At 45.2% G+C, this 23,950-nt stretch overlaps 1 protein-coding gene across 6 annotated transcripts in view; it reads right to left on the reverse strand.

The window, feature by feature from the left end:
- Positions 1 to 23,950, reverse strand: part of MRVI1 (murine retrovirus integration site 1 homolog) — a 118,687-nt gene that overhangs the window by 19,872 nt on the left and 74,865 nt on the right. For all 6 annotated transcript variants that reach the window (XM_005689682.3, XM_018059538.1, XM_018059536.1 and 3 more), the window contains 7 exons: positions 21,485 to 21,608; positions 13,802 to 13,832; positions 11,308 to 11,448; positions 10,718 to 10,849; positions 8,193 to 8,334; positions 1,631 to 1,680; positions 493 to 600 (listed from right to left, as the gene is read on the reverse strand). In XM_005689682.3, coding sequence (XP_005689739.2) covers positions 493 to 600; positions 1,631 to 1,680; positions 8,193 to 8,334; positions 10,718 to 10,849; positions 11,308 to 11,448; positions 13,802 to 13,832; positions 21,485 to 21,608 — 728 coding nt within the window. The remainder of the gene's footprint in view (positions 1 to 492; positions 601 to 1,630; positions 1,681 to 8,192; positions 8,335 to 10,717; positions 10,850 to 11,307; positions 11,449 to 13,801; positions 13,833 to 21,484; positions 21,609 to 23,950) is intronic.

The following is a 23,950-nucleotide window of genomic DNA, read 5'->3' on the forward strand; positions in this document are numbered from 1 at the left end:
CAGAAACTCCTTATTGGGCTATTCGTAATTTACTTAAATAGATCTCTTATTAGTGGAAATCCTGGTTATGTCCAGTCTTTCAATGTTGTAAACAGTGCAGTAATGAATCAAGGCAGGGTAACATCAGGCTGAAGAACTCGGGCTCTGGGATCAGAGTACCTAGGGTTCAAAGCTCAGCTTACCACTTACTCCACACTGCAACTTTCAGCTGTTTAAATGCACTGTAGAGTGGAGGATTCTGGTTTAAGTATGAAGAGATACACACTTTGTAAGGAACACTCTCTGAGTGGTCAGCACCTTGTTCAGGGATACTATGTCTTCCTCTCTGGGCAGTGCAATACATGGGGCCTGGTCTATGCTGAGGTTTCTCAGCCTATAGCTATAGCACAGAATCTGTGCTGTGAATTTCCCCACTTCTTTGATGCTGCCCCATCCAGGTCACTCCCACAGTTGTGAGCCTGAGGCCTGGGAGGCAAGCATCATGATACTCACCAGGGCTGGTAAGGAGGGGATGGGGGATGAGCTGGCTGACTGGCCCGGCAGGTTCAGGATATTAAACTTGGGCACCACGGCAACGCTGACCCTCCGGCGGGGCATGTTCTGTGGGAAGAAAATGAATCCATTGTCACAGAGGAAGCATCCAAAGTCTGGAAAGGCCTGGGAAATGCCTACTAATTCCTAATGCTGTATTCATTGGCTATTCTGGCTTTAAGGTAATGATGGTGGAGGTTGGGGTGGAGAGAGTGGCCCAAATTAACAAATTTCTTTATTAGTGAGGAGTGATTTCTCAACATCTTCTGATTTTTTAAAGGTTTTCTTTTTTAATGTGAATCATTTCTAAAGTCTTCATTGAATTTGTTACAATATTGATTCAGTTTCATGGTTTGGTTTTTTGGTCATGAGGCATGTGGGTTCTTGGCTCCCTGAAAAGTGAAAGTGTTTCAGTCATGTCTGACTCTTTGTGACCCCATGGACTAAATAGTCCACGGAATTCTCCAGGCCAGAATACTGGGATGAGTAGCCTTTCCCTTCTCCAGGGGATCTTCCCAACCCAGGGATCGAACTCAGGTCTCCTGCATTGCAGGTGGATTCTTTACCAGCTGAGCCACAAGGGAAGCCCAGGAACACCGGAGTGAGTAGCCTTTCCCTTTTCCAGGGGATCTTCCCAACCCAGGAATTGACCTGGGGTCTCCTGCATTGCAGGCAGATTCTTTACCAACTGAGCTATGAGGGAACCAGGGATCAAATCCACACCCTCTGCACTGGAAGGCGGTTTCCCAACCACTGGACTGCCAGGGAAGTCCCAATTCTGATTTTAATCAATCAGATCCTAAAGAAGTGGAACAAAAATGACCTGTAGTCATTGGACAGTGTATGAAACCTGACTAGCACAAGAGAACTGTCTATGACAATAGCAAAGTGCGTGCATCATTTCCTGTTCCTTAAAGAGGTGGTACAGTCTGGGAAGCCACGAGTGAGGGAAGGTTGCAGGGGGAGCTAGCAAGTGTGGGAAGCTGCGTGAGAGGCTCTGTCCAGAGGTTCTCTGGCACCTGTGGATCCGAGAATGAATGATTTCCTGGTTGACTGTAGACATTTCTGTCTTCCCCCAGTTTTCCTTGAATATGCATACCTTTCCCAGCGAGAGGGACATGGATCGCGCTGTGCGAGGGACTCCATCTTCTGCAGGAGGAGGAAACAGAAGAGAAGCCAGGTAAGTTTTCAGAGTAGGCTCCAGCAGGAAGAAGATCACAGAAACTGAGCCAAGGTATCTATGGACCAGAACTGACCCTTAAGGGATTCCCCAAGGGCCTAGGTGCCGAGGTCACTGACTTTGACACTTGACTCTTTGAGACAGTCGCCTGCAGAGGGGGGTTTCTAGGGGACAGAACCTTCATCCTAACGCCTCTGGACACTATGAGAAGTCTCGGTCTGGCCCCTCTGGTCTCCACCGACTGCACCACCTCTGGATTACGCCCTGGTGAGTGTGTGAGGAGTCCTCATAGCAATACCAGGGTTTATTGGATCATCTTGCTCATTTAAGGGGTGAACAGTCAAGGAAATTATGAGCAAGGAAGGTGTGGTGTCAATAAAAAATGGAAACTTGACAACAGCAATTTTAATATGTCATCTACAAAATAATTTTGAACAAAGGAAACCAGCATACTCAGATTTTCTTCTGCTTAGTACGTATATTAAGTGATAAAATTTGTTAAATATTTAGCACCACACATGGATAATACCTAGATAGTATATTCAAAAGCAGAGACATTACTTTGCCGACTAAGGTCCATCTAGTCAAGGCTATGGTTTTTCCTGTGGTCACGTATGGATGTGAGAGTTGGACTGTGAAGAAGGCTGAGCACTGAAGAATTGATGCTTTTGAACTGTGGTGTTGGAGAAGACTCTTGAGAGTCCCTTGGACTGCAAGGAGATCCTACCAGTCCATTCTGAAGGAGATCAACCCTGGGATTTCTTTGGAAGGAATGATGCTAAAGCTGAAACTCCAGTACTTTGGCCACCTCATGCGAAGAGTTGACTCATTGGAAAAGACTCTGATGCTGGGAGGGATTGGGGGCAGGAGGAGAAGGGGACAACCAAGGATGAGATGGCTGGATGGCATCACAGACTCGATGGATGTGAATCTGAGTGAACTCCGGGAGATGGTGATGAACAGGGAGGCCTGGTGTGCTGCGATTCATGGGGTCACAAAGAGTCGGACACGACTGAGCGACTGAACGGAACTGATGGATAATACTGCCGCTAGAAAACACAAATATGTGTAGAGAAAGGTTTTCGACAGCTCAGCTCAGTTTGCTTCAGCTTGTATGGTTGTCTATTTCTCACATTCATGTATTTTAGGTGTGTCTCTTGAAAAGCACATAATTAAACACATTTTTCTTAATCTAATCTGAGGTTTTCTATTAACCAACAGTTCTAAGCTGTTTATATTTCTTGCAGTTGATATATGTCTACCACCTTATTTTGTATTTTCTAATTGCCTTGCTTCATAAATCAAATTTATTCTAACTACCCCCTCTCTAAAATTGATTTGGAATTTATATATTTTAGTTGTAATCTTTAGTGTGCCCCCTTAAATTTTTAACATGTTATTTGACTTTAGATTTAAATAAATCAAGATCTCTATTCTTCCTGAATTGTCCTTAAAACAGTAATCGTGCCTTCAAATCTTATATTGGTTTTCAATATTTTTACTTCACTCTGTTTTTGTAATCTCAAGTTATTGTGACTGTTGTTCTACAAAGTGGCTATTTGTTTAGATTTAGTTCAGTTCAGTCGCTCAGTCGTGTCCATCTCTTTGCGACCCCATGAGTCGCAGCACGCCTTTGGTTACCATCTCTTCTTGCAGCCAACCTTCTTTCGATCTCAATTTCATTTCTCCTTCTGTGCATTCTTCAGTTGTTCTTTTGGTAAGGGGCTGTGAGGGGTAAATTTTCTCAGTTTTTCTCATAAAGTGTCTTTCCATAGTCCTTATGCTTGCATGACACTTCAGTTGGTAGTATTATCTCTAGGCTAAGAGTTATTTTCTCTCAGCTCTTTCAGTACTTTACTTCGTTGTCTCCCGGTACTGGTGGTGGTTGTGGGAACTGTCACTCCTTTGTGGATAATCTGTCTTCTCTCTCTGGTTATGTGCAAGATCTTCATTTTGCCCTTGGGGTTCTAAAGTTTCTCTTTGATGTGCTTTTCTTTCTTTTGCTTGGGATTCTCTGTACTTTCTAAATGCAATGATTCATGTCTGTCTTTAGTTCTGAAAAATTCTCTGTTCCTGGGAAATTCCTTTGAATATTTTCTCTCCTGATGTATATCCTAACAAGTGTATTTCAAATCTTTTTAAATTTTATATCCCATGTCATATATAACATTTTTTCATATTTTAAATTAATGTATCCCTCTGAATCACACTGTGGGTGACTTCCTCAAATCTGCATTCTGGTTAACAAATTTTTTCCTCAACTATTCCTAATCTGATGTAAATGTTATACCAATCAGGATAAGCAAGGTTATGCTACAATAATAAACAACCACAAAGTCTCAGTGGTTTATAACAACTAAGAGTAATTACTTGCTTTTGCTACATTGCTTATGAGTCAGCAACAGGCTCTGCTCTGCATTTCCTCGCTCGGGACTCAGGCTGATGGAGCTTCTACTATTCTGGAGCAGGGATGATTATCAAGTCTGGTGGAAGGAGACACAGGGCAAATTGCAGACTAGTCTTAGGGATCTCAGATCAAATGTGATAGGCGTCCTTCCACTGACATCTGATGCCAAATCACATTGCTCACCTAACTTCAAGGGGATGGAGAAGTGTGCCCAGGAGGAGATGTGAATACTGAGAAACAGCTTCAACTATAGGAACTACCAAGGAGTCCAACTACCAAAGAGTCGTGCACCCCTGAGCAACTGAACAGCTGAACTAAAAGGAACCACCGCTCCTAAACAACTGAGTTTTATTTTCATGCCTCTTTTCCTCATATCTAGGATTATATTTTTTATAATTGTATTCTTTATTCATGTATTTTTTTATTTGTTCTTTTATGCCTCTAATTTTATACACACCTTGAAAAAATAAGATTGCTTTATTATCTGCTGTGTTTAGGATACAGTCCTATTGTTTGGGTGTCTGATGATTCTCATTGATGGTAGACTGTTTTATTTTATAATTCTATATTGTCAACTCATCTCCTGTGAAGTTTTACTTAGAGGATTCTGTGTCTCCTGGGCACAGGGTGTGTCTCTCCAGAGTGGTTTATATTTATTTCCAATAGTGTTCCTAGTAACACCATTGTGATGTTCTTTTCAGAATCTCTGCGTATTGCATCATCTCTTCTGTTATAGCATGTACTTTGCGGGTTTGCAGTTTTCCTATGAGGAAGGAGAAAGTTTTTTTTCTATCAGAGTCCAGGGCGAAGCAGATAAACTTCCTTGATTTGTTCCATTGTGACTTGGTGATTGTTTCAAAGATGCAGTCCTTGAAAAGTCTTCACTTGCTATAGGAGGCTCAGAGTCAGCTCCCTGCTGTGGGGCCTCTGAGGCCTCAGCTCAGATTGCGTGTGAGTGCAAAAGCCCAGAGTCCAGAGAGCTGAGGCTGACTCTTATCCCCAAGGAAGCTGCAGGGTCAGCTTGGTTTCAGTTCTCTTTTCTTTTCTTGTATCTGAGTATTTCCATTTCTTTTCTTGTGGATTCAGCTATTCCTTTAGGCTAATGTTTGATTCACTTTATCCAGCAGAAATTTCTAAGTATTTGTAGTCAAAGGATTTTCAAGTTTTCCAGTCAGCCAAAATAGCAGTACCAGAAAATATTCTTTGTATATGAAGAGTTCATGCAATTAATGAAATACCAATCTCACAAGAGGGGCAAAGAATTAAAGAATTTACATAAGTAGAAATACAAAGGCCCAACAAACATATGAAAATGGCTGTCAAGAAATACAAATTAAAACTGTGAGAAGAGGTACAATATTGGTTCAAAGTCAAAAATATTTTTAAAAAGAAAAGAAAAAAAAAGACAGGACTGTCCATGGTAGGATAAATTGAGCATTACTGTTACCCATTAAATGGAAATATCAATGAGTTATCTGGAGATAATTTGCTTTAAGAGCCTTTTAAATATTCCTTTCCCCTGAGCCAGTATTTACACTTCTGGAAATCTACCTTAATCCAAAATGCAGACAACTGTCATGTTTCACATTCAGAAAAAAATAGATGTTATTTTTTTCTTTTGAATGTGTATCACCTTTCTTGAAATCAGAGATATTTTTCTTGCCCTGTAGTCTTCAGAGTCTCAGGCACAGAGAAAGATTACATATGTAACAAAGAAGTCATATAAAAGCTTAAGCAACAAGCGCCATCAGGGAATGGTCACGGGGCAGCTGATGGGCACGTCTGGCCCCTCTGTACCAGCCCAAGCTGAAGTGTAGCTTGGAAAAACAGTGGAGTGGAACCAGATTGTGAAAACCGCACATTCACCATTCAGCGCTCAGCCACCAGCTCCCGTCTTAATGTAAGCACTTCCCTGTGTCCCCAGGCTGAACGTGGGACTCTGCCATGTGCGCCCCGTAAAGTCTGCTTCCTTCTGTCATGGCACCACTTACGCCGCCCTGCCTCACCCCAGGTTGGGAGCTCCCTTGGGTCAGGCGCAGGCTTCCCCTCGCCTCTCTAGTCCAGCATCACAAGGCGCACATCCGAGGTGCCCAGTTAATGTCTGTAGCACTCACGGCTGAGACTCATGGGCAGCTGTGCTCATTCCACAAATCGTGGGTAAGGTGGCACGCAAGAGGCCCTGCTCCTTGCAGAACAATAACGCAAGAGCCCGCGTGTTAGGATGTCTTTGGTGGCAGCTTCTCCAACTTCTAACTCTGACAGAGAGAGGTTTGTTAGAGGCCCAGATGCATGTGGGTCAGGAGCCTTGCTGCCAAGATCCAAAACAGACGGTCTGGAGTGAGTGTGCGCTGCCTTCGGACTCTGGGAAGTATCACTGATATTCCCCAGGAAACTTGTGAAACCTCCTGTTTATAAAGGTTTCTCCATCTGTTATACTTTCCCTCCTCCTGCTCTTGGTAATACGGATGTTTGCATTCCCTAGGGATTCCTGTCACTAAAAGGTCTGTTTTCTCCGGCTAACACCACCCTCATCAGCCAGAGCTCAAACCCCGGCAGCTCCCAAGGACAGATCCTGGCCCAAAGCACCATCCTCCTCCCCGTGGACTGCGGCAAAGCCTCCAAACGCATCTCTCCACTCCTCAACGTCCACTCCTAATACATCATCCACTCTGAAGGCAGAGCAATGTTCTAAAAATAAGATCTGACCGTGGCAGCTGGAGTGAACTCACGGGTGTCTCCTCACTGCCCGTGGGGCAGACGCCCAGATTGTTCTCAGGGCCTGGCGTGTGGCCCTGGCCTCACAAGTCTTACCTTCAGCCTGTCACTGTCACTCCAATCCCACAACCAAACAGAAGACGGTTTGTTTCAGAGTCTTCTCACCCCAACCTCCACATCTTTGCACATGCTGTTTCCTCCACCTGGGATGTATTTCCCCCTCTAGTCTGGAAAACTCCTATTCTTACTTTAAAACATAGCAACTCTCTTACTGCATAGCACAGGGAACTACATTCAAAATCCTGTGATAAACCTTTCCTGTGGAAAGGAATGTGTATACGTATGTATGCAAACTGAGTCACTTTGCTGTACAGCAGTAATGAACACAACGTTGTGTATTAACTGTACTTCAATAAAAGATAAAAAAAACACACTGCAGTTCAGTATCAAGTGAAATCAGCTGGCCCTCTCTCTGGTTCTATAGCAATCTCTCTAGAACTTAGAAAAAAAAAAAGAGTCTTTCTTTAAAGCACTTGTCTTGCCCACAATTCTGCTGGTTATCTTAGCAGTAACTCCTTTAGCCAGGCTCTCACTCCACCCCCACTGCCCGGACTCCCCCGCTCATCCGGACTCCTGTAATAGCCGGCTCGTGGGTTTCCCTGCCTCTATCTTTACCCCAGTGATGTAACTGTCACACTATTGCCAGAGGGAATCTTCTGAACTATATATGATGATGGCAATCCCCTGATTAAAATCTTTGGTTGGACCCCTAATGCTTTCCAGAATGAAAATGCAAATCCCTTAGCGTGTGCTGCCCAAAGTGGGGACCCCAAAGCACCAAGCTGTAAGGTCTGGGGTCTGTCTCATGTGAGGTGAAAGTCGTTCAGTCGTGTCCAACTCTTTGCGACCCCGTGGACTAAACAGTCCATGGAATTCTCCAGGCCAGAATACTGGAGTGGGTAGCCTTTCCCTTCTCCAAGGGATCTTTCCAACCCAGGGATCAAACCCAGGTCTCCTGCATTGCAGCCGGGATTCTTTATCAGCTGAGCCACCAGCCAGTCTCATAAAGGAGGTTAAATTCTTGCAGCCTATGGGCTCTGCATCACTAATCAGCTTCTCTGGTTATTTTTATTAGGAGTTGCTTGGGGGCCATTCATGCTTTCCGGTTCCAGGCGCCCGGGGCTCACTGGAGCAGTGGCTGCAAGGCCCCTGTGGGCAGCACTGGGTGGGGCAGCAAGCCCTGCTCACCCTGACATAGGCCCTGGGACTGCCCCATAGGTGTGATCCTAGCCTGGATCCATCAGGGACCCATAAGTACAGGGCCAAGGTGGGGCAGTGGGCAGGAGTCCAGTTCCTTACCAGAGGGGCCACAGCTGCGGCTCGAGTTTTGATTTGCAAGTTTTTTAAACTCCATGAGCTCTGCATGGTCTTTCTCATACGTCCTCTTTAGGTTCTCCACATACTGCATCATCACTTCTGTTGCTTTCGACATGCGTTTTTCCTGCAGGGACGGAGAGGAAAAGCTCATCAGCCCTGCTTGCTCTGAGCCAGGCTCTGGGCTGTGGGATTCGAAAGGTTACAGGGATATGACTTTACTCTCTAAGAGTTTGCTATGTGGGGTGTGAGCTGAAACAGGGGCTCAGGCACCTGCCCTCGAGGAGAATAACAAGCCCAGCCATAAAGCCTCAGGAGATGAAAAAGGAACAGAGTCCTCCCTGCAGAGAATGGGTTGGGGAAGGCTTCACGAAACTGGCTGAAGTGGTGTAGGGCATGGGCAGCATCTGGGCACGTAGCTATGGGCATGAGAGACAAAGAGCATTCAGCCAGGGAACTCTAAGAGCCACGGTCTAGAGGCAGGACATTACCAGGCTTGTATCAAGGTGAGAATTCCCCCTCCAGACAGAATCCTTTGGAGAGTAAAGAGGATGCCTTCACGAATCGTGGGCTTCCCTGGTGGCTCAGACAGTAAAGAATCTGCCTTTAATGCAGGAGACCCAGTTTCGATCCCTGGGTTGGGAAGATCCCCTGGAGAAGGAAATAGCAATCCACTCCAGTATTTTTGCCTGGAGAATTCCATGGACAGAGGAGCCTGGCGGGCTACAGTCCATGGGGTTGCAAAGAGTCAGACACAACTGAGTGACTTTCACTTACTTATCAGGAATTGTGCTGGGGCAATAGGCATATACCAGAACTGTCTGGAAAGCCAGGAACGCACAGGTCATCCTGCTTATGTAGGAATCAGCAAATGGTTGGGTTTGTTCACAAGATGAAAAGGTGAGTTAGAGCTGAACTGAGTGCTTTGGACTCATTCTGAGGAAGAGGGGAGCCACTGAAGGTCTTAAAGGAGTGTCATAATCAGTTCACCAGTGGAGACTGCTCTGAAGGAAACAAGATGAGTGGCAGCTAGAGCAACGAGGAAAATGAGGATGAGTGCCTGAGCCCGTCCAGTGGGGCCAGAGAGGACTCTGAGGACTGAGACAAGGAAGCCACTTGGAGAAGGGGGAAGGCTGGAGTGAGCAGCCCATGCACGGAGAAGCACGTCCTCAAGGACTGTGCAAAGTGAAGAGCCTTCTCTGCTGACACCTCTCCAGTCCCTCAGAGAGGCCACGACCTGCCGGTCTGCGGAGTGGCATGCTCAGTGACCAAACCCTGGACAAAGTCCCCGTAGCCCTGAGCCAAGACCAGTCACTTCCCTAAAGCTCTCCCTCTGTGCTGCTCCCAGCTGGAAGAGCTTTCTGGGTGCTGCCACCCAGGAAAGTTGGGTGACTTTTTCCTGGAAGAACACAGGTGGGACAGCCCTGTGGTTTGTTCTTCTTTCATTCTATGAGGGCCGCCCAGGGCTGGGCCCCAGGAACACCCCTGTCATGCAGTCCACGAGTCAGGACACGTGGTACACAGATCCATGGTAGCAGCAACAGTGACAACAACATCCAGGTGCTTTACAAGCGTCTCAGCAGCCTTGTATGGCAGATACTGCATTTTACTGTTGGAGCAGCTGGCGCGCAGAGAGCTTGTTAACTGAACCAAGGTCACACAGTGAACCCTGGTACAATCAGAATGGAAACTCGGGCCATCTGACCCCACAACACCATGATGGGTTGGGGCAGTACCTTGTGTGCCTCAGGGCTTCAAAGTGGCTGCAAGGGAGCCACACTTGGGCTTGCATCCCAGGTTTGCCCATCACTAGTGCTATCTGAGACTTCACATCTTTATTGAGGAATATCATTCCAAGGTTACTGGGAGGATTAATGAAACAAAGCGGGTTTTCCTAAAGAGTGTTTTGCCAAACACTAATTTCATGGGAGTTGAGTAGGTATTTTATAGGGAGGAAAAAAAAAAAAAAAAGAAGGAAAGGGTGGTTCTTTACTCAAAAACATTTGAGAAATACATAGGTAACGTTAAACAGGATTTTTCATTACAGGACTTCTCAAAGCCTTGCTTATGCCAACATGCATTAGAAATCTCCAAGGAAGGTAGCACGCAGCAGTCCCCCCACAGTAGGTATCCATGCGTGCATGCTAAGTTGCTTCCGTTGTGTCTGACTTTTTGTGACCCCGTGGACTGTAGCCTGCCAGGCTCCTCTGCCCTTAGGCTTCTCCAGGCAAGAACACTGGAGTGCCCTCCTTCAGGAGATCTTTGCAACCCAGGGACTGAACCATCATCTCTCACATCTCCTGCACTGGCAGGCAGGTTCTTAACCACTGGCATAGAAGTTTTTTCTGGGGGAGCACCTCAAGGGTTTAGTGGTCTGCCAAAAATACTCTGAAACAATCGCAACTGGGGACATAGGATGTCTGGCCCAGAGGAAGGCACCAGTCAGTGGTGTTTGCAGTTGTCAGCGCCTACACTGCAGCCCCAGTTACCAGAGGCAGAGCAGAGCTCACCTGGCGGACGGCCCCCACCATCTCAGCACGGCTAGAGAGGCGGGCAGCCAGGCGGTGCAGGACAGCAATGTCCTCCAGCAGCTTCTGGTAGGTCTCCCGGTGCTCACAGTGGTGCCAGAGGGAAGCTGAGGACTGAGGAGGGAGAAGGAACATCACCTGGGGTCCTCGCAGACCAAGACTTGACTTGCACTGTCCTGACCAAGAAGAGGGGCCTCTGTAGGCCACCAGCTGCAGCTGTTTCTGGGGTTGGAGAAGCCCAGTGTGGACACTATATACCTGGCCAGGCCAGAGGAAGGCAATCACATCTGGGTCTCTGGTCTCCAAGGTGCTCCCTCTGCCATCCCAGGTCACCCATCCCCCTTCCTGAAAAGCTGCTAAGGGCTCAAAGGCCTTACACACAGCCCTGAGGTAACCAGGTTTTCAGGATCTCAGTCTCAGCTCTCTGAAGAAGATTCTGCTTGGCTAAGGGCCTCAGCCCCATTTCTCATTTCATGAGACTCTTCTTGGTGACTAAGAAAAGCAGGACACCTGGCCCAGTCCCGGGGGACAGTCCCTCCTGCAAGGGTTCTCCAGTCAGGCTTTGCAATTACCGTAATGGAAGCTTTGAAGTTTTCCAGTTCCTTCTCTGTGTTTTCCTCTGTCAGGTTGCGTTCCCTTTCTGCCTGGTTAATTCTAGATTCCAGGGTGTAGCTGTCATTTCTAAAGGCCAAGGACAGTTGTACAAACACGTTCTGTTGGGAACAAGAATGTGGAAGAAGCGCTAGGAGGAGGTGCTGGAGGGAGCAAGGCTGCCGGTGAGTTTTTGCATGAACATTTACATCACCTCGTGGAACCAGCCCACCCAAAGCAGCCAAGTGCAAGTGAGACTCTCCCTTCATGGAGCAAACTGCACAAAAGATGGTGAGGTAGCAACCTGAGATCTGTACTAGTTCCTTCTCAGGACCAGAAGACCAAACACATTTTACTGATAAACAATAAGAGAGTAACACTTTGCTTTTTCCTAAATGTCAAGAAAATAACATCCTGTATTTGGGTTTAGATAAACTCGGGCCAACATAGCTGACTGTGTAAGCAATTTGGATTCATGCTAGGATTTATGGCACGTGAGTTTTGGAGGTTTTGCATGAAACTACCATATTTAAAGAAACCCCACTTGAGATGTAAGCCTGCTAATCCAAAGCACATTTCAATCAGCATCTTACCTGACTATTCCAAATCCTACACTGAAAGCAGCTCTTAGAAGCTGCCAGGAGATTAAAAAAAACCAGGTATGATTGTGTTAGGAGAAGCTTTTTGGAAACAGTATTCCATGCCAAAAGTGCAGCCTGCGTGAATGAACTTTGAAAGGTGGGGTTCATCACACATGGAATTCCTGGGCTAGTAGGAAACTGCTGGAGAGGAGAGACAGACAGATGGACTCCACACGGGAAGTAAACAATGGCCTTCATGTGCCTTGCCTGCACCAAGTGGTAGCAGATTTCCACTTCAGGCGAGCTGATTCTGCCTGAGTATCTGCACTTCATGTAACATGGTCCACGGTGGGTAGACATCTCCAGATGGAGAACTGAAAACCCTGAGCCACTCAATGAGATGGTGAGAGCAACACTGAAGTCTTCTCTGTATCAAATGTCTGCTCTGCGCCAGCACGGCCAGGCCTTTCATGCACCTTAGCTCATTTCATCCCTCAACCACATTCTGTGTCAGGAACTGCTGTGTCCACTTTATGGGTAAAGAGACGGAGACCGAGAGAGGTCATTAACTGGCTCAATGGGCCACCAGGGCATAGCAGAGACAGGATTCAGCCTCAGACTCTCTGACTGCAAAGCCTGTGTTCTTTTCACTGTGCTGACCACAGGTTGTGTCAGTACACACCGAGGACAGGAGCGCACTGTTAACCAAACCACCCATGGCCATCGCCACCAATGTGAGTGGGTGGGGGATTTTCTGTCCTGCCCAAACCTCAATCAAGTGTATCAGTAATGGTCAATGTTCTGTTCTCTATACCTGGGTTATCCCCTTGAAAGGCAGTGCAATATAAAGTGCCCTAAATTCAATCAGAAGACGAGGATCCAAATATTGGTTCTGCTAAGCACTGGGTCTGGGATCTCAGATGAGTCATTTAATCCCTTAGTTTCCTCCTTTGTTCTGCTTCCTACTCTACCTGTTTCTCAGAGCTGATGAGAGGGTCAGTTGAAAGCATGGACATGTGTGTGTCACGGGCTGCAAGTGCCCTGTCTGTGTGCCAGGCAATTGTTACTATCTGTGCCAGTATTTCACATTGTCTCTCTCTCTGCTTATGCGGTCCACTGAGTCTCAGGAAGGGTATGTTCACTTTCTTGTTATCAGGGGTAAACCATGCCATAAGACTGTAAAACCTGCCATCCTCCTGACCTGCAGTGCAAAGATTCTGGAATCATCTATGTTCTTGCTCCCTTCCGTCAGCAGCGACATAATTGTCATGGAAACAAACTACTGCTGGTGCTGGAGGTCCTCGCTGTCTCACCTCCAAGACATTCTCTTTGTCCATCTACCCCTTCACCAGGATGAAATGCCTCTCAGCTCTCTCGCCGCCCCCACTGGGACAGCATCTCGACAGAGGTGAGGAGGCCCTGGGGGGATCAGTTGAGGTGAGAGAGCTGCCCTCACAGTCTCTCACCATGGCTGAACCGGCTTCCTTATGTCTGAAACACTTAGAAGGAAAGCACCTTCATCTTCCAAAGTTTGAAACATGAAATCTGACCTTATTTTAATAATTTAAAAATGAATTTGATTCACTCAGCAGCCTCCCAGCTGACTTTGTGTACCTAAGTCATGCTTTTAAAGAAAACAATCTTTGAAGAAATGTGGGACTTCCGATTCCCTTCTTATCCCTGACCAAAGTTGTTAAAATCTTCCATTAACTGGGGTGGGGTCGGGGGGATGGCTGGTTCAATGTGTCTGATCACAGTGCCCGTATTTCCTCCAGGGTCACTTGTTCTCATGTGTGTGTGAAAATGTCAGGAGCAGAGGCTGGAGAAGGAAATGTTTTGAATAAACCCACTCATGCCCAAGTACTCAATTTCATAAAGCACTGGAATTACTTACCTCGACTTCCTTTTCAGTAAGCGGAGGGGCACTGTGAAAAAGAAAAAGACACCGAAATGAACTTTGTCCAACCCATGAAATAAACCCAAAGGTGCCTTTGACCAACCAGCAGACCAGGTGTTTCCAGCAATTGGAGTAAGCAGGGCTGGCGAGATGGAGAAGATGCAGGGTGCACTTTGCGTGAGTTCTATAACCTGCGAGACTGCCCGGACACTGACTCCTACAGAGGAAGTGTGCTGGGAAATATTAGGTTCTGGGCTCAGTGCTCTCCAAGTGCCTCCACGAACAGTGACTTTGGGTGAGCTCTTTAATCTAAATTTGCTCGTCTATAAATGGGAATAATATCTATCTTGCAGGAATCTTATAAGGAATACATGTATATATGTAAATATATATATACAATAAATGCATATATATGTGGGTTTATACTCATACATATGTGACATCTACACAATTGTTTATGTGTATGTATGTATACAAGCATATATATGTATGTATGTGTATGTGTACATGTGTGTATATACATGTGATGTCTACACGTGGTGGGCACTCAGGAGATGTTGACTACTACTATGACTAACAGGCGTGTTGTGAAGTCTTAATGAGCGAATACACAAGCTATGTAATTTATGAGCTGTACACATCTGAACAGCCATTGTCATTTTTCTGGGGCTGCTCAGGCCTGTAAAGCCTGGCCCTTCTCTTGCCCCTGAGGACTGTGACAAGGGAGAATGTGAGTCAGAGAATGAATGGCAGGAAAGAGTGGCTGAGCTCTTCTCCCTACCCAGGGCCTCCTCTGATGGCTGGAATCAGATCAGGCGAGAAAGTCCCAGCTGGTGCACAGGGCGTGGTTCCCCCAGCAAGCACCCTCCACTCTGCACGCTCACTCAGCCACCACTCTGGCCGGTGACTACAGCAAGCCCAGCTCAGAAACCTGGACAACGTAAATAACACATGGGCCCTTTCCTGTGCTGGGGAGGGAGGACGAGGAGGGGTCCCACGGGCGTCACAGGACTTGGCAACACAGTGTGCCATCGATAAGGCTCTCAGGAAACACAGCTTCCTCCCTTTGACGGCTGTGGAGGGACCCTGAGAGCAAAGGTAGGGGTCAGCAGTCTCTGCAAGGGGCTGGTTCTCACCCCTGACAAGGGACTATGAGAACCTTCCTGTCAGGATGAGACAACAAGACCCCATGGCCATCCAGTCAGCAGAGCACAGAGCATGAGATAAACAAGTGCAAAGATGTTGGATGCTTGCAATTCTTGCCACAGCCCCATCCGTCAGGCCCTTTCCTCTGGGGGCCAGCCAACAATCTCAACTCTCCTATAGAGCATGCACGTCTTGCTTAAATGGTGTAACAAAACTTATTGAGCTTACCTTTGACTCTTGACTTTGTTTGGACATTATGTGAAAATTACATATTTTCATCAATTATTAACCAAACTTATTTTTCAACCTTGATTACTCATTGGCTGCTTTTCTTTTTGCTATAGAACACATTTTTTTTTTTTTTAACGTACAAGGCCTTGAGGGCTCACAGAGGTGATATTTAGGTAAAGAAACTGCATGACAAGGCCAGCTCCCAAAGCAGAGAGCTCTACCTCATGAACTGTCACTGGCAGGCGAGGGGGCAAAGCCATTACCCTCCAAAAAGGTAGTGACGTATGAGGAGACAAGTTTGGGTATCATAGTGTGCCTCAGAATTCAAACTGCCTTAAAAGGCCTTAGAATAAAATCAAGGGCCTCTGTGAACTGTCCCCTACCAGACTCTCGTTCTCAGCCATAAGGGCTGCTTCCTCTTCAAACGCGTTCATCTCATGTGGCCCCAGGGCCTTTGCATTTATGTTCTTCCCTCTTTTTCATTCTCTTACATGTGTAATTCAGTAGTTTTAGTATATTCATAGAACTGTACAAACATCATTACAGTCGACCTTAGAACTTTTTAATCACCCCCAAAAGGAACTCTGAACCAGTTAGCAGTCAGTCTCCCAACCCCTATCCTGAGCCCTAGACAACCACTAATGTGCTTTGCCTCTATGGATGTCCCTATCCTGGATATCTCATATAAATGGAGTCATACAACACGTGACTGACTTCTTTCACTTACCATAGTGTTTTCAAAGCTCATCCACCTGGTAGCATATACAAATACTTCATTTTCATGGCTGAATAGTATTCTATTCTACGGATATATCAGATTTTACTTATCTGTTTATTAGCTGATAGGCATTTGGTTTGCTTCCATTTTTAGCTATTATGAAAAGTACTTGTTGCTGAACATTCACATTCCAGTTTTTGTGTGGGCACATATTTTCATCTCTGCTGTATATGTAGGAGTGGAATTGCTGGGGCATATGATAACTGTGTGTTTAACTTTTTGAGGAATTGTTATTCAAAGTGGCTGTACCATTTTACTGAGAATTTCAATTCTTCCATGTCCTCACCAGCATTTGCTACTGCCCATGTTTTTTATTGGGCTTCCCTGGTGGCACAGTCGATAAGGAATCAGCCTGCGATGTGAGAGACCTGGGTTCCATTTCTGGGTTGGGAAAATGCCCTGGAGGAGGGCACGGCAACCCCCTCCAGTATTCTTTCCTGGAAAATCTCCATGGACAGAGGAGCCTGGAGGTGTGCAGCCCACGGGGTAGCAAAGAGTTGACACGACTGAGCGACTAAACACAGCACGGCACGTGTTTCCTATTACAACTATTCTAGAGATTTAAAACTGTATCTCCTTTTAGCCATTTATAATTAATGGTAAATCATTCATTTAATGAAGTTATTATTCGTGATAAACCATCTGAATTTGCACTTCCCTAATGACTGAAAGGTGAGGAAAGGCAGGCACCCAAAAGATGGCAGAGTAGAAGGAAGTGCGTGTATCCTCTCCTCTGAGAACTCCAAGATCGCAGCGAACGGCTGAACAGCCACTGACGGGAGAATGGTGGAGCCTACCCAAAAAAGACACCGCATCCAAGGGCAAAGGAGAAGCCTCGAAAAGGGTAGGAGGGGAAAAATCACATTTAGAATCAAAGCCCATACCTTCCAGAGGTGCTCGGAGGGCTGAAACAAAACCTTGTGCATGCCAGGACCCAGGGACCCCACAAGAGACTGAGCCAGACTTGCCTTTGAGTGTATGAGCAGTGGCCTGCAGTGGGGACAGGGACTCTGGCAGCAGCAGACCAGGGAAGCATGTTGTATGAGCCCCACCATAGAGCCACAGAGCAGACAAACCCACAAACTGGAGCAATGACCCCACAAGGGACTGAGCCAGACTTGCCTGAGTGTCCAGGAGTCTCCAGTGGAGGCATGGGTAGACAGTGGCCTTCCGTGGGGTCAGGGGCACTGAATACGAGTCCTGGCATAAGTCCTTTTGAAGGAGGACCCCCAAACATGGTTTGGCCTCAGGCCAAACTACAGGGAGAGAACACAGCCCCACCCGTCAACAGAAAATTGGGCTAAAGATTAACTTCGTATGGCCCTGCCCATCAGAACAAGACCAGGATTCCCCCACAGCCAGTTCCTACCATCAGAAGTTTCCACAAACCTCTTGTCCTTATCCATCAGAGGGCAGACAGAATGGAAACTACAGTTATAGAAAACTAACCAAACTGATCACTTGGATCACAGCCTTCTCTAACTCAATGAAACTATGAGCCATGAAACTATGTAGGGCCACTCAAGATGGACGGGCTGTGGTGGAGAGTTCTGACAAGACATGGTCCACTGGGGAAGGGAATGGCCAACCAACTTCAGTGTTCTTCCCTTGAGAACCCCATTAACATTGTGAAACATCAAATAAGGTAAACGTCAAATAAGTGTCACTGAAAGATGAACACCCCAGGCTGGTGGGTGCCCAATATGCTACTGGAGAAGAGTGGAGAAATAACTCCAGAAAGAATGAAGAGGCTGAGCCAAAGCAAAAACAACACCAAGCTGTGGTTGTGACTGGTGATGGAAGCAAAGTCAGATACTGTAAGGAACAATATTACATAGGAACCTGGAATGTTAGGTCCATGAATCAAGGTAAATTGGAAGTGGTCAAACAGGAGATGGCAAGAGTGAGCATCAATATTTTAGGAATTAGTGGACTAAAATGGGCAAATTTAATTCAGAAGATCATTATATCTACTACCGTGGGCAAGAATCCCTTGGAAGAAATGGAGTAGCCCTCATAGTCAACAAAAGAGTCCGAAATGCAGTACTTGGGTACAGTCTCAAAAATGACAGAATGATCTCTGTTTCCACGGCAAACCTTTCAATATCACAGTGATCCAAGTCTATGCCCCAACCACTAATGCTGAAGAAGCTGAAGTTCGAAGGTTCTATGAAGACCTACAAGACCTTCTAGAACTAACACCAGAAAAAAGATGTCCTTTTTATTATAGAGGATTGGAATGCAAAAGTAGGAGGTCAAGAGGTACCTGGAATAACAGGAAAGTTTGGCCTTGGAGTACAAAACGAAGCAAGGCAAAGGCTGACAGAGATTTGCCTGATCATAGCAAACACCCTCTTCCAACAACACAAGAGATGACTCTACACGTGGACATCACCAGACGGTCAATACCGAAATCAGATTGATTATATTCTCTGTAACCAAAGATGGAGAAGCTCTCTACAGTCAGCAAAAACAAGACCAGGAGCTGACTGTGGCTCAGATCATGAACTCCTTATTGCAAAATTCAGACTTAAACTGAAGAAAGTACAGAAAACCAGTAGACCATTCAGGTATGACCTAAATCAAATCCCTACAATTATACAGTGGAAGCAACAAATAGATTCAAGGGTTTAGATCTGATACATAGAGTGCCTGAAGAACTATGGACCAAGGTTCAGAACACTGTACAGGAGGTGGTAATCAAAACCATCCCCAAGAAGAAGTGCAAAAACACAAAATCATTGTCTGAGGAGGCCTTACAAGTAGCTGAGAAAAGAAGAGAAGCTAAAGGCAAAGGAGAAAAGGAAAGATATATCCATCTAAATGCAGAGTTCCAAAGCATAGCAAGGAGAGATGAGAAAGCCTTCCTCAGTGATCAATGCAAAGAAATAGAGGACAAAAATAGAATGGGAAAGACTAGAGATCTCTTCAAGAAAATTAGAGATACCAGGGGAACATTTTATGTAAAGATGGGCACAATAAAGGACAGAAACAGTATGGACCTAACAGAAGCAGAAGATACTGAGAACAGGTGGCAAGAATACACCAAAGACCTATACAAAAAAGATCTTAATGACCCAGATAACCACGATGGTGTGATCACTCACCTAGAACCAGACATCCTGGACTGTGAAGTCAAGTGGGCCTTATGGAGCATCACTACAAAGAAAGCTAGTGGAGGTGATGGTCCAGCTAAGCTACTTCATATCCTGAGAGATGATGGTGTGAAAGTGCTGCACTCAATATGCCAGTGAATTTGGAAAACTCAGCAGTGGCCACAGGACTGGAAAAGGTCAGTTTTCATTCCAATCGCAAAGAAAGGCAATGCCAAAGAATGCTCAAACTACTGCACAGTTGCACTCATCTCACACGTTAGCAAAGTAATGCTCAAAATTCTCCAAGTCAGGCTTCAACAGTACTTGAGTTGAGAACTTCCAGGTGTTCAAGTTGGATTTAGTAAAGGCAGAGGAACCAGAGATCAAATTGCCAACATCTGTTGGATCATAGAAAAAGCAAGACAATTTCAGAAAATCATCTACCTCTGCTTCATTAACTATACTAAAACCTTTGACTGTATGGATCACAGCAAACTGTGGAAAATTCTTCAAGAGATGGGAATACCAGACCACCTTTCCTGCCTCCTTGACCTGTGTGCAGGTCAAGAAGCAACAGTTAGAACCAGAACATGGAACAATGGACTGGTTCCAAATTGGGAAAGGAGCACGTCAAGGCTGTATATTGTCACCCTACTTATTTAACTTATCTGCAGAGTAAATCATGCGATATGCCAGATTGGATAAAGTGCAAGCTGAAATCAAGACTGCTGGGAGAAATAGCAACAACCTCAGACAATGCAGATGATACCACCCTTATGGCAGAAAGCGAAGAGGAACTAAAAAGGCTCTTGATGAAAGTGAAAGAGGAGAGTGGAAAAGCTGGCTTAAAACTCAACATTCAGAAAACCAAGGTCATGGCATCTGGTCCCATCACTTCATGGCAAATAGATGGGGAAACAATGGAAAGAGTGAGAGACTATTTTCTTGGTCTCCAGAATCATTGCAGATAGTGACTGCAGCCGTGAAATTAAAAGATGCTTGCTCCCTGGAAGAAAAACTATGACAAACCTAGACAGCATATTAAAAAGCAGAGGCATTACTTTACCAACAAAGGTCCATCTAGTCGAGGCTATTTTTTTTCCAGTAGTCATGTATGGAAAGGAAGCCAAGTGACGAAGAATTGATGCTTTTGAACTGTGGTGTTGGAGAAGACTCTTTAGAGTCTCTTGGACTGCAAGGAGATCCAACCAGTCCATTCTGAAGGGAATCAGTCCTGAATATTCATTGGAAGGACTGATGCTGAAGCTCCAATATTTTGGTCACTTGATGCAAAGAGCTGACTCATTTGAAAAGACCCTGAAGCTGGGAAAGATTGAAGGCAGGAGGAGAAGGGGACGACAGAGGATGCGATGGTTGGATGGCATCATCAACTCGATGGACATGAGTTTGAGCAAGCTCCGGGAGTTAGTGATGGACAGGGAGGCCTGGTGTGCTGCAGTGCATGCGATCACAGAGTCAGACATGACTAAGCAACTGAACTGAATGACTAATGATGCCGAGCATATTTTCATGGGTTCATTGACCCCTCATACACAGTCTTTGAAGAAATGCCTATTTAAATCTTTTGTCCGCCTAAAGATATTAGTTGTCAATACTACTCAGCCATAAAAAATGAAATTGAAATTTTGCCATTTGCAGCAACATAGATGGACTTGGAGGGCATTATGCTAGGTAAAATACGCCAGACAGAGAAAGACAAATATTGTATGATCTCACTTTTGTAGAATCTGAAAAAATACAGCAAGCTAGTAAATATACCAGAAAAGAAACAGACTTACAGATATAGGTTACCAGTGGGGAGAAGGAAAGAGGAAGGAAGAAGGGCAATACAGGAATAGGGGATTAAGAGGTACAAACTATAGTAAAAAAAAAAAAAAAAGGCTGTAAATATATATTGTACAAAAACAGGGAATATGGTCAGTATTTTATGATGACTATAAATGGCATACAACCTTTTAAAATTGTGAGTCATTATATTGCATATATGTAACATATAATATTGTACAACTATATTTCAATAAAAAATTTAAAATTATTTTTTAAATTTAACAAATGTTGTGTTATTGAATTATACGTTCTTTATATGTTATAGAAAGAAGCCCCTTATCATATACGTGCTTTGCGAATATTTCCTCCTATTCTGTGGGTTGTCTCTTCACCTTCTCGATGGCACTGTTTGCATTACAAAAAGAATGTTCGCTTATGAACCTTACCTGCTCTCTGAGTCAGAACCGCCTCACCTGGCCCTTTATTATTCTGTTTGTTTTGGGTACATTAGCCCTGCCTGGACTATTGGACTTTGACCTTTCTGGGGTCAAAACTCAAGTCTGGTGCTCTTGTGTTCCATCCAGAATCGAACACAGAGGCCACCCAGTGTGGGCTCTTGTGCAGCCCATGCCCCGATTTTACCTTCCAGGGAGGGACTTGTGGACCCGCAGTTTGCGAAGCAGCACATCAGAAATATTGGGCATGACATCCAGCCCGCCCTTTGACTCTTCTTCCTCAATAGTTGAGGAGAGTTCAGAAGGGTGTCCTGGAAGAACAGAAAAAAGTATTTAACTTCTAAAACGTCTGTTTGAAATCACAGTAATATTCTTGGCAATTTGTTTCAGGGGGTAAGGAAGAACTTTAACATTTATTAGAACCTGGTTATATGCCAGGGGCTTCATAATTGTTATTTTATCCTTACAATAACCCAATGAGCTAGACTTTAATCATCCCATTTTACAGGAGGGTAAACCAAGACTCAGCAAGATTAATATTGTGTTGGCCAAAAAGTTCGTTTGGGTATATCCAAACAAACTCTTTGGCCAACCCAGTAACTTGCTTATGGTCACAGAACTAGTAAATGGCATGGACTACAAACAGTTCTATCTGCTCCAAGTTCTCTGTTCTTCCCACTGCTCCCCACAGTACCAAGCAGTCTCTTTTGTCTGGGGTCTGAGATTGGTTTTTGGCAATTGGAAGCTGGTTGGTCTGCAATGTTTAGAAAAGTCCCCTCTCTTTGGCAGGCTTCTCAGGAGGCTGGCTGCCCAGCTAATCTTCCTCAAGTGAATTCCATCATCTGTGTCCCACTTAGAAATAAGCATTTGCTTCCATATTCCCACAGACAGGAGTAGAAACAGGGTTTTTCCAGAGTAAGGCTAAGGTCATTAGATCCTTGATCTTTTGTGGATCTCTGAAATAGTTGCCTCTGAGTTAGTTGTCCTGAGTTGCCTCAGGACCAATAAAAAGCTTCCCCCCCCAAATATCTCCTAAACCTTTCCTTGGTCTATGCTCTGAAGGCAGAAATAACAAGCTAAGTGTTCTCTTTCCCACAAATTTTTCTCATGTTCACAGACAGCTCCAAAGCTTCCTTTCTTCATTTTCCCAGCTGTTCAATGTGGCCTCTAGACACATCCCATGGCCCCACATTCTGGCTGTTGCTACCCCAGAGGCTCCAATGTGCTCCATCAAACTCTTATCTCTGGAGCATGTTGGCAATGTCCTTTGCATTGACCTCAGTTATTCATTTGGCATAGACTTGCTGTGCCTCATGGGCTCATGGCACACTTCGAATTAAAAGTCTCAAATCTCTTTAACTTGAGCTAAATCAAATATCTATGTCTCATACAATGCTTACTTTCCATTGCAGGACTTTATAGTTATCCATCTCTTACCATCTTTCATGGATTTGGGCCCAGCAGATTTCCAGAACTATAGTCAAGGCCTGAGATCAGGACTATGGGCAAGGTAGCCATCTAAATGGAGCTAAGATTGGGAGTCATGAATTAGAAGCCTCCTCAAGCGAGATCACGTGGTGAGATGATTAGATATACTTTGACTCTAGGTAAAGAATGTTTACATACTTAGATCTTTCCAACAACTGAACAGTGTTGATGATGTTCCTGGCCCTTAAGGCATCCAACAAAGTCTGGAGAATCATCTGTCAGAGCCAGGGCAGCCAGCAATCCCTCTTGGGATATGAGATGCTACTCATATCAGGTAGCTACTTCTCTTAGCTACCCGTCACCTCTTGAGTTCTGCCCTGGCACTTGCTGCTCTCTGACATTTCCATGTGACAGAGGCCTCACTCTGCCTTTATGTATCCCCACTGCACCCAGCAGAGAGATAATGAAGAAGTGGGCTCCTAGGAAATCTGCAGGATTGACAGAGCTATACAAGATCTAATAATCATAGGGAAGTCATATGAGGGGGTTTTTGCCTGGAAAAGTCCCCTAGGTAGAACCCCACCCATTAAAATGGCTGTCTTAAGAGTGATCCCATGGGATTTCCCTGGTAGTCCGGTGGCTAAGACTCTGGGTTTCCAATGCAGGGGTCCCAGGTTCAATCCCTGATCAGGGAAAGAGACCCCACACGTGTCAACTAAAGATCTCACATGCCACAATGAAGATCTAAAATCCTGCATGCTGCAACTAAGAACAGGCACAGCCAAATAAATAAGTAAATATTGTTTTTTAAAATGGTGATCCTAGAACTAGTGGCTCTCAGAACCAGCCACCCTCCTGATTGCAACCAAATTGACAACAAAGCCAGCAAAAAATTTTAAAGTCAACTAAAAATATATCACAACTCTCAAATACAGGAAATGATAATAATCTTTAAAAATAATGGCCAGAGAAAAAATTTCCTAGAAATAAATGTAGAGCTTCCAACCTTGTTAACCCTTTCTTCCTCCCCTCAAAGAATCAGTCCTGAGAGGAAGATGTCAGAGGTAACGGTAAGGTTGTGATAAACTTTTGTAGTCACTTTTGTGACTGCAGAGCCAGAAGAGAACAGGACCAAGGGATGAGTGGGCAGATGCAGAGGTGTTCAGAAAGCTTCTCTGCAGTTGAAAGATCTCCGCCCCACCAAACAACACTCCAACAAGATGAA

This window comes from Capra hircus, chromosome 15 (assembly GCF_001704415.2).
Source record: "Capra hircus breed San Clemente chromosome 15, ASM170441v1, whole genome shotgun sequence".
Lineage (NCBI taxonomy): Eukaryota > Metazoa > Chordata > Mammalia > Artiodactyla > Bovidae > Capra > Capra hircus.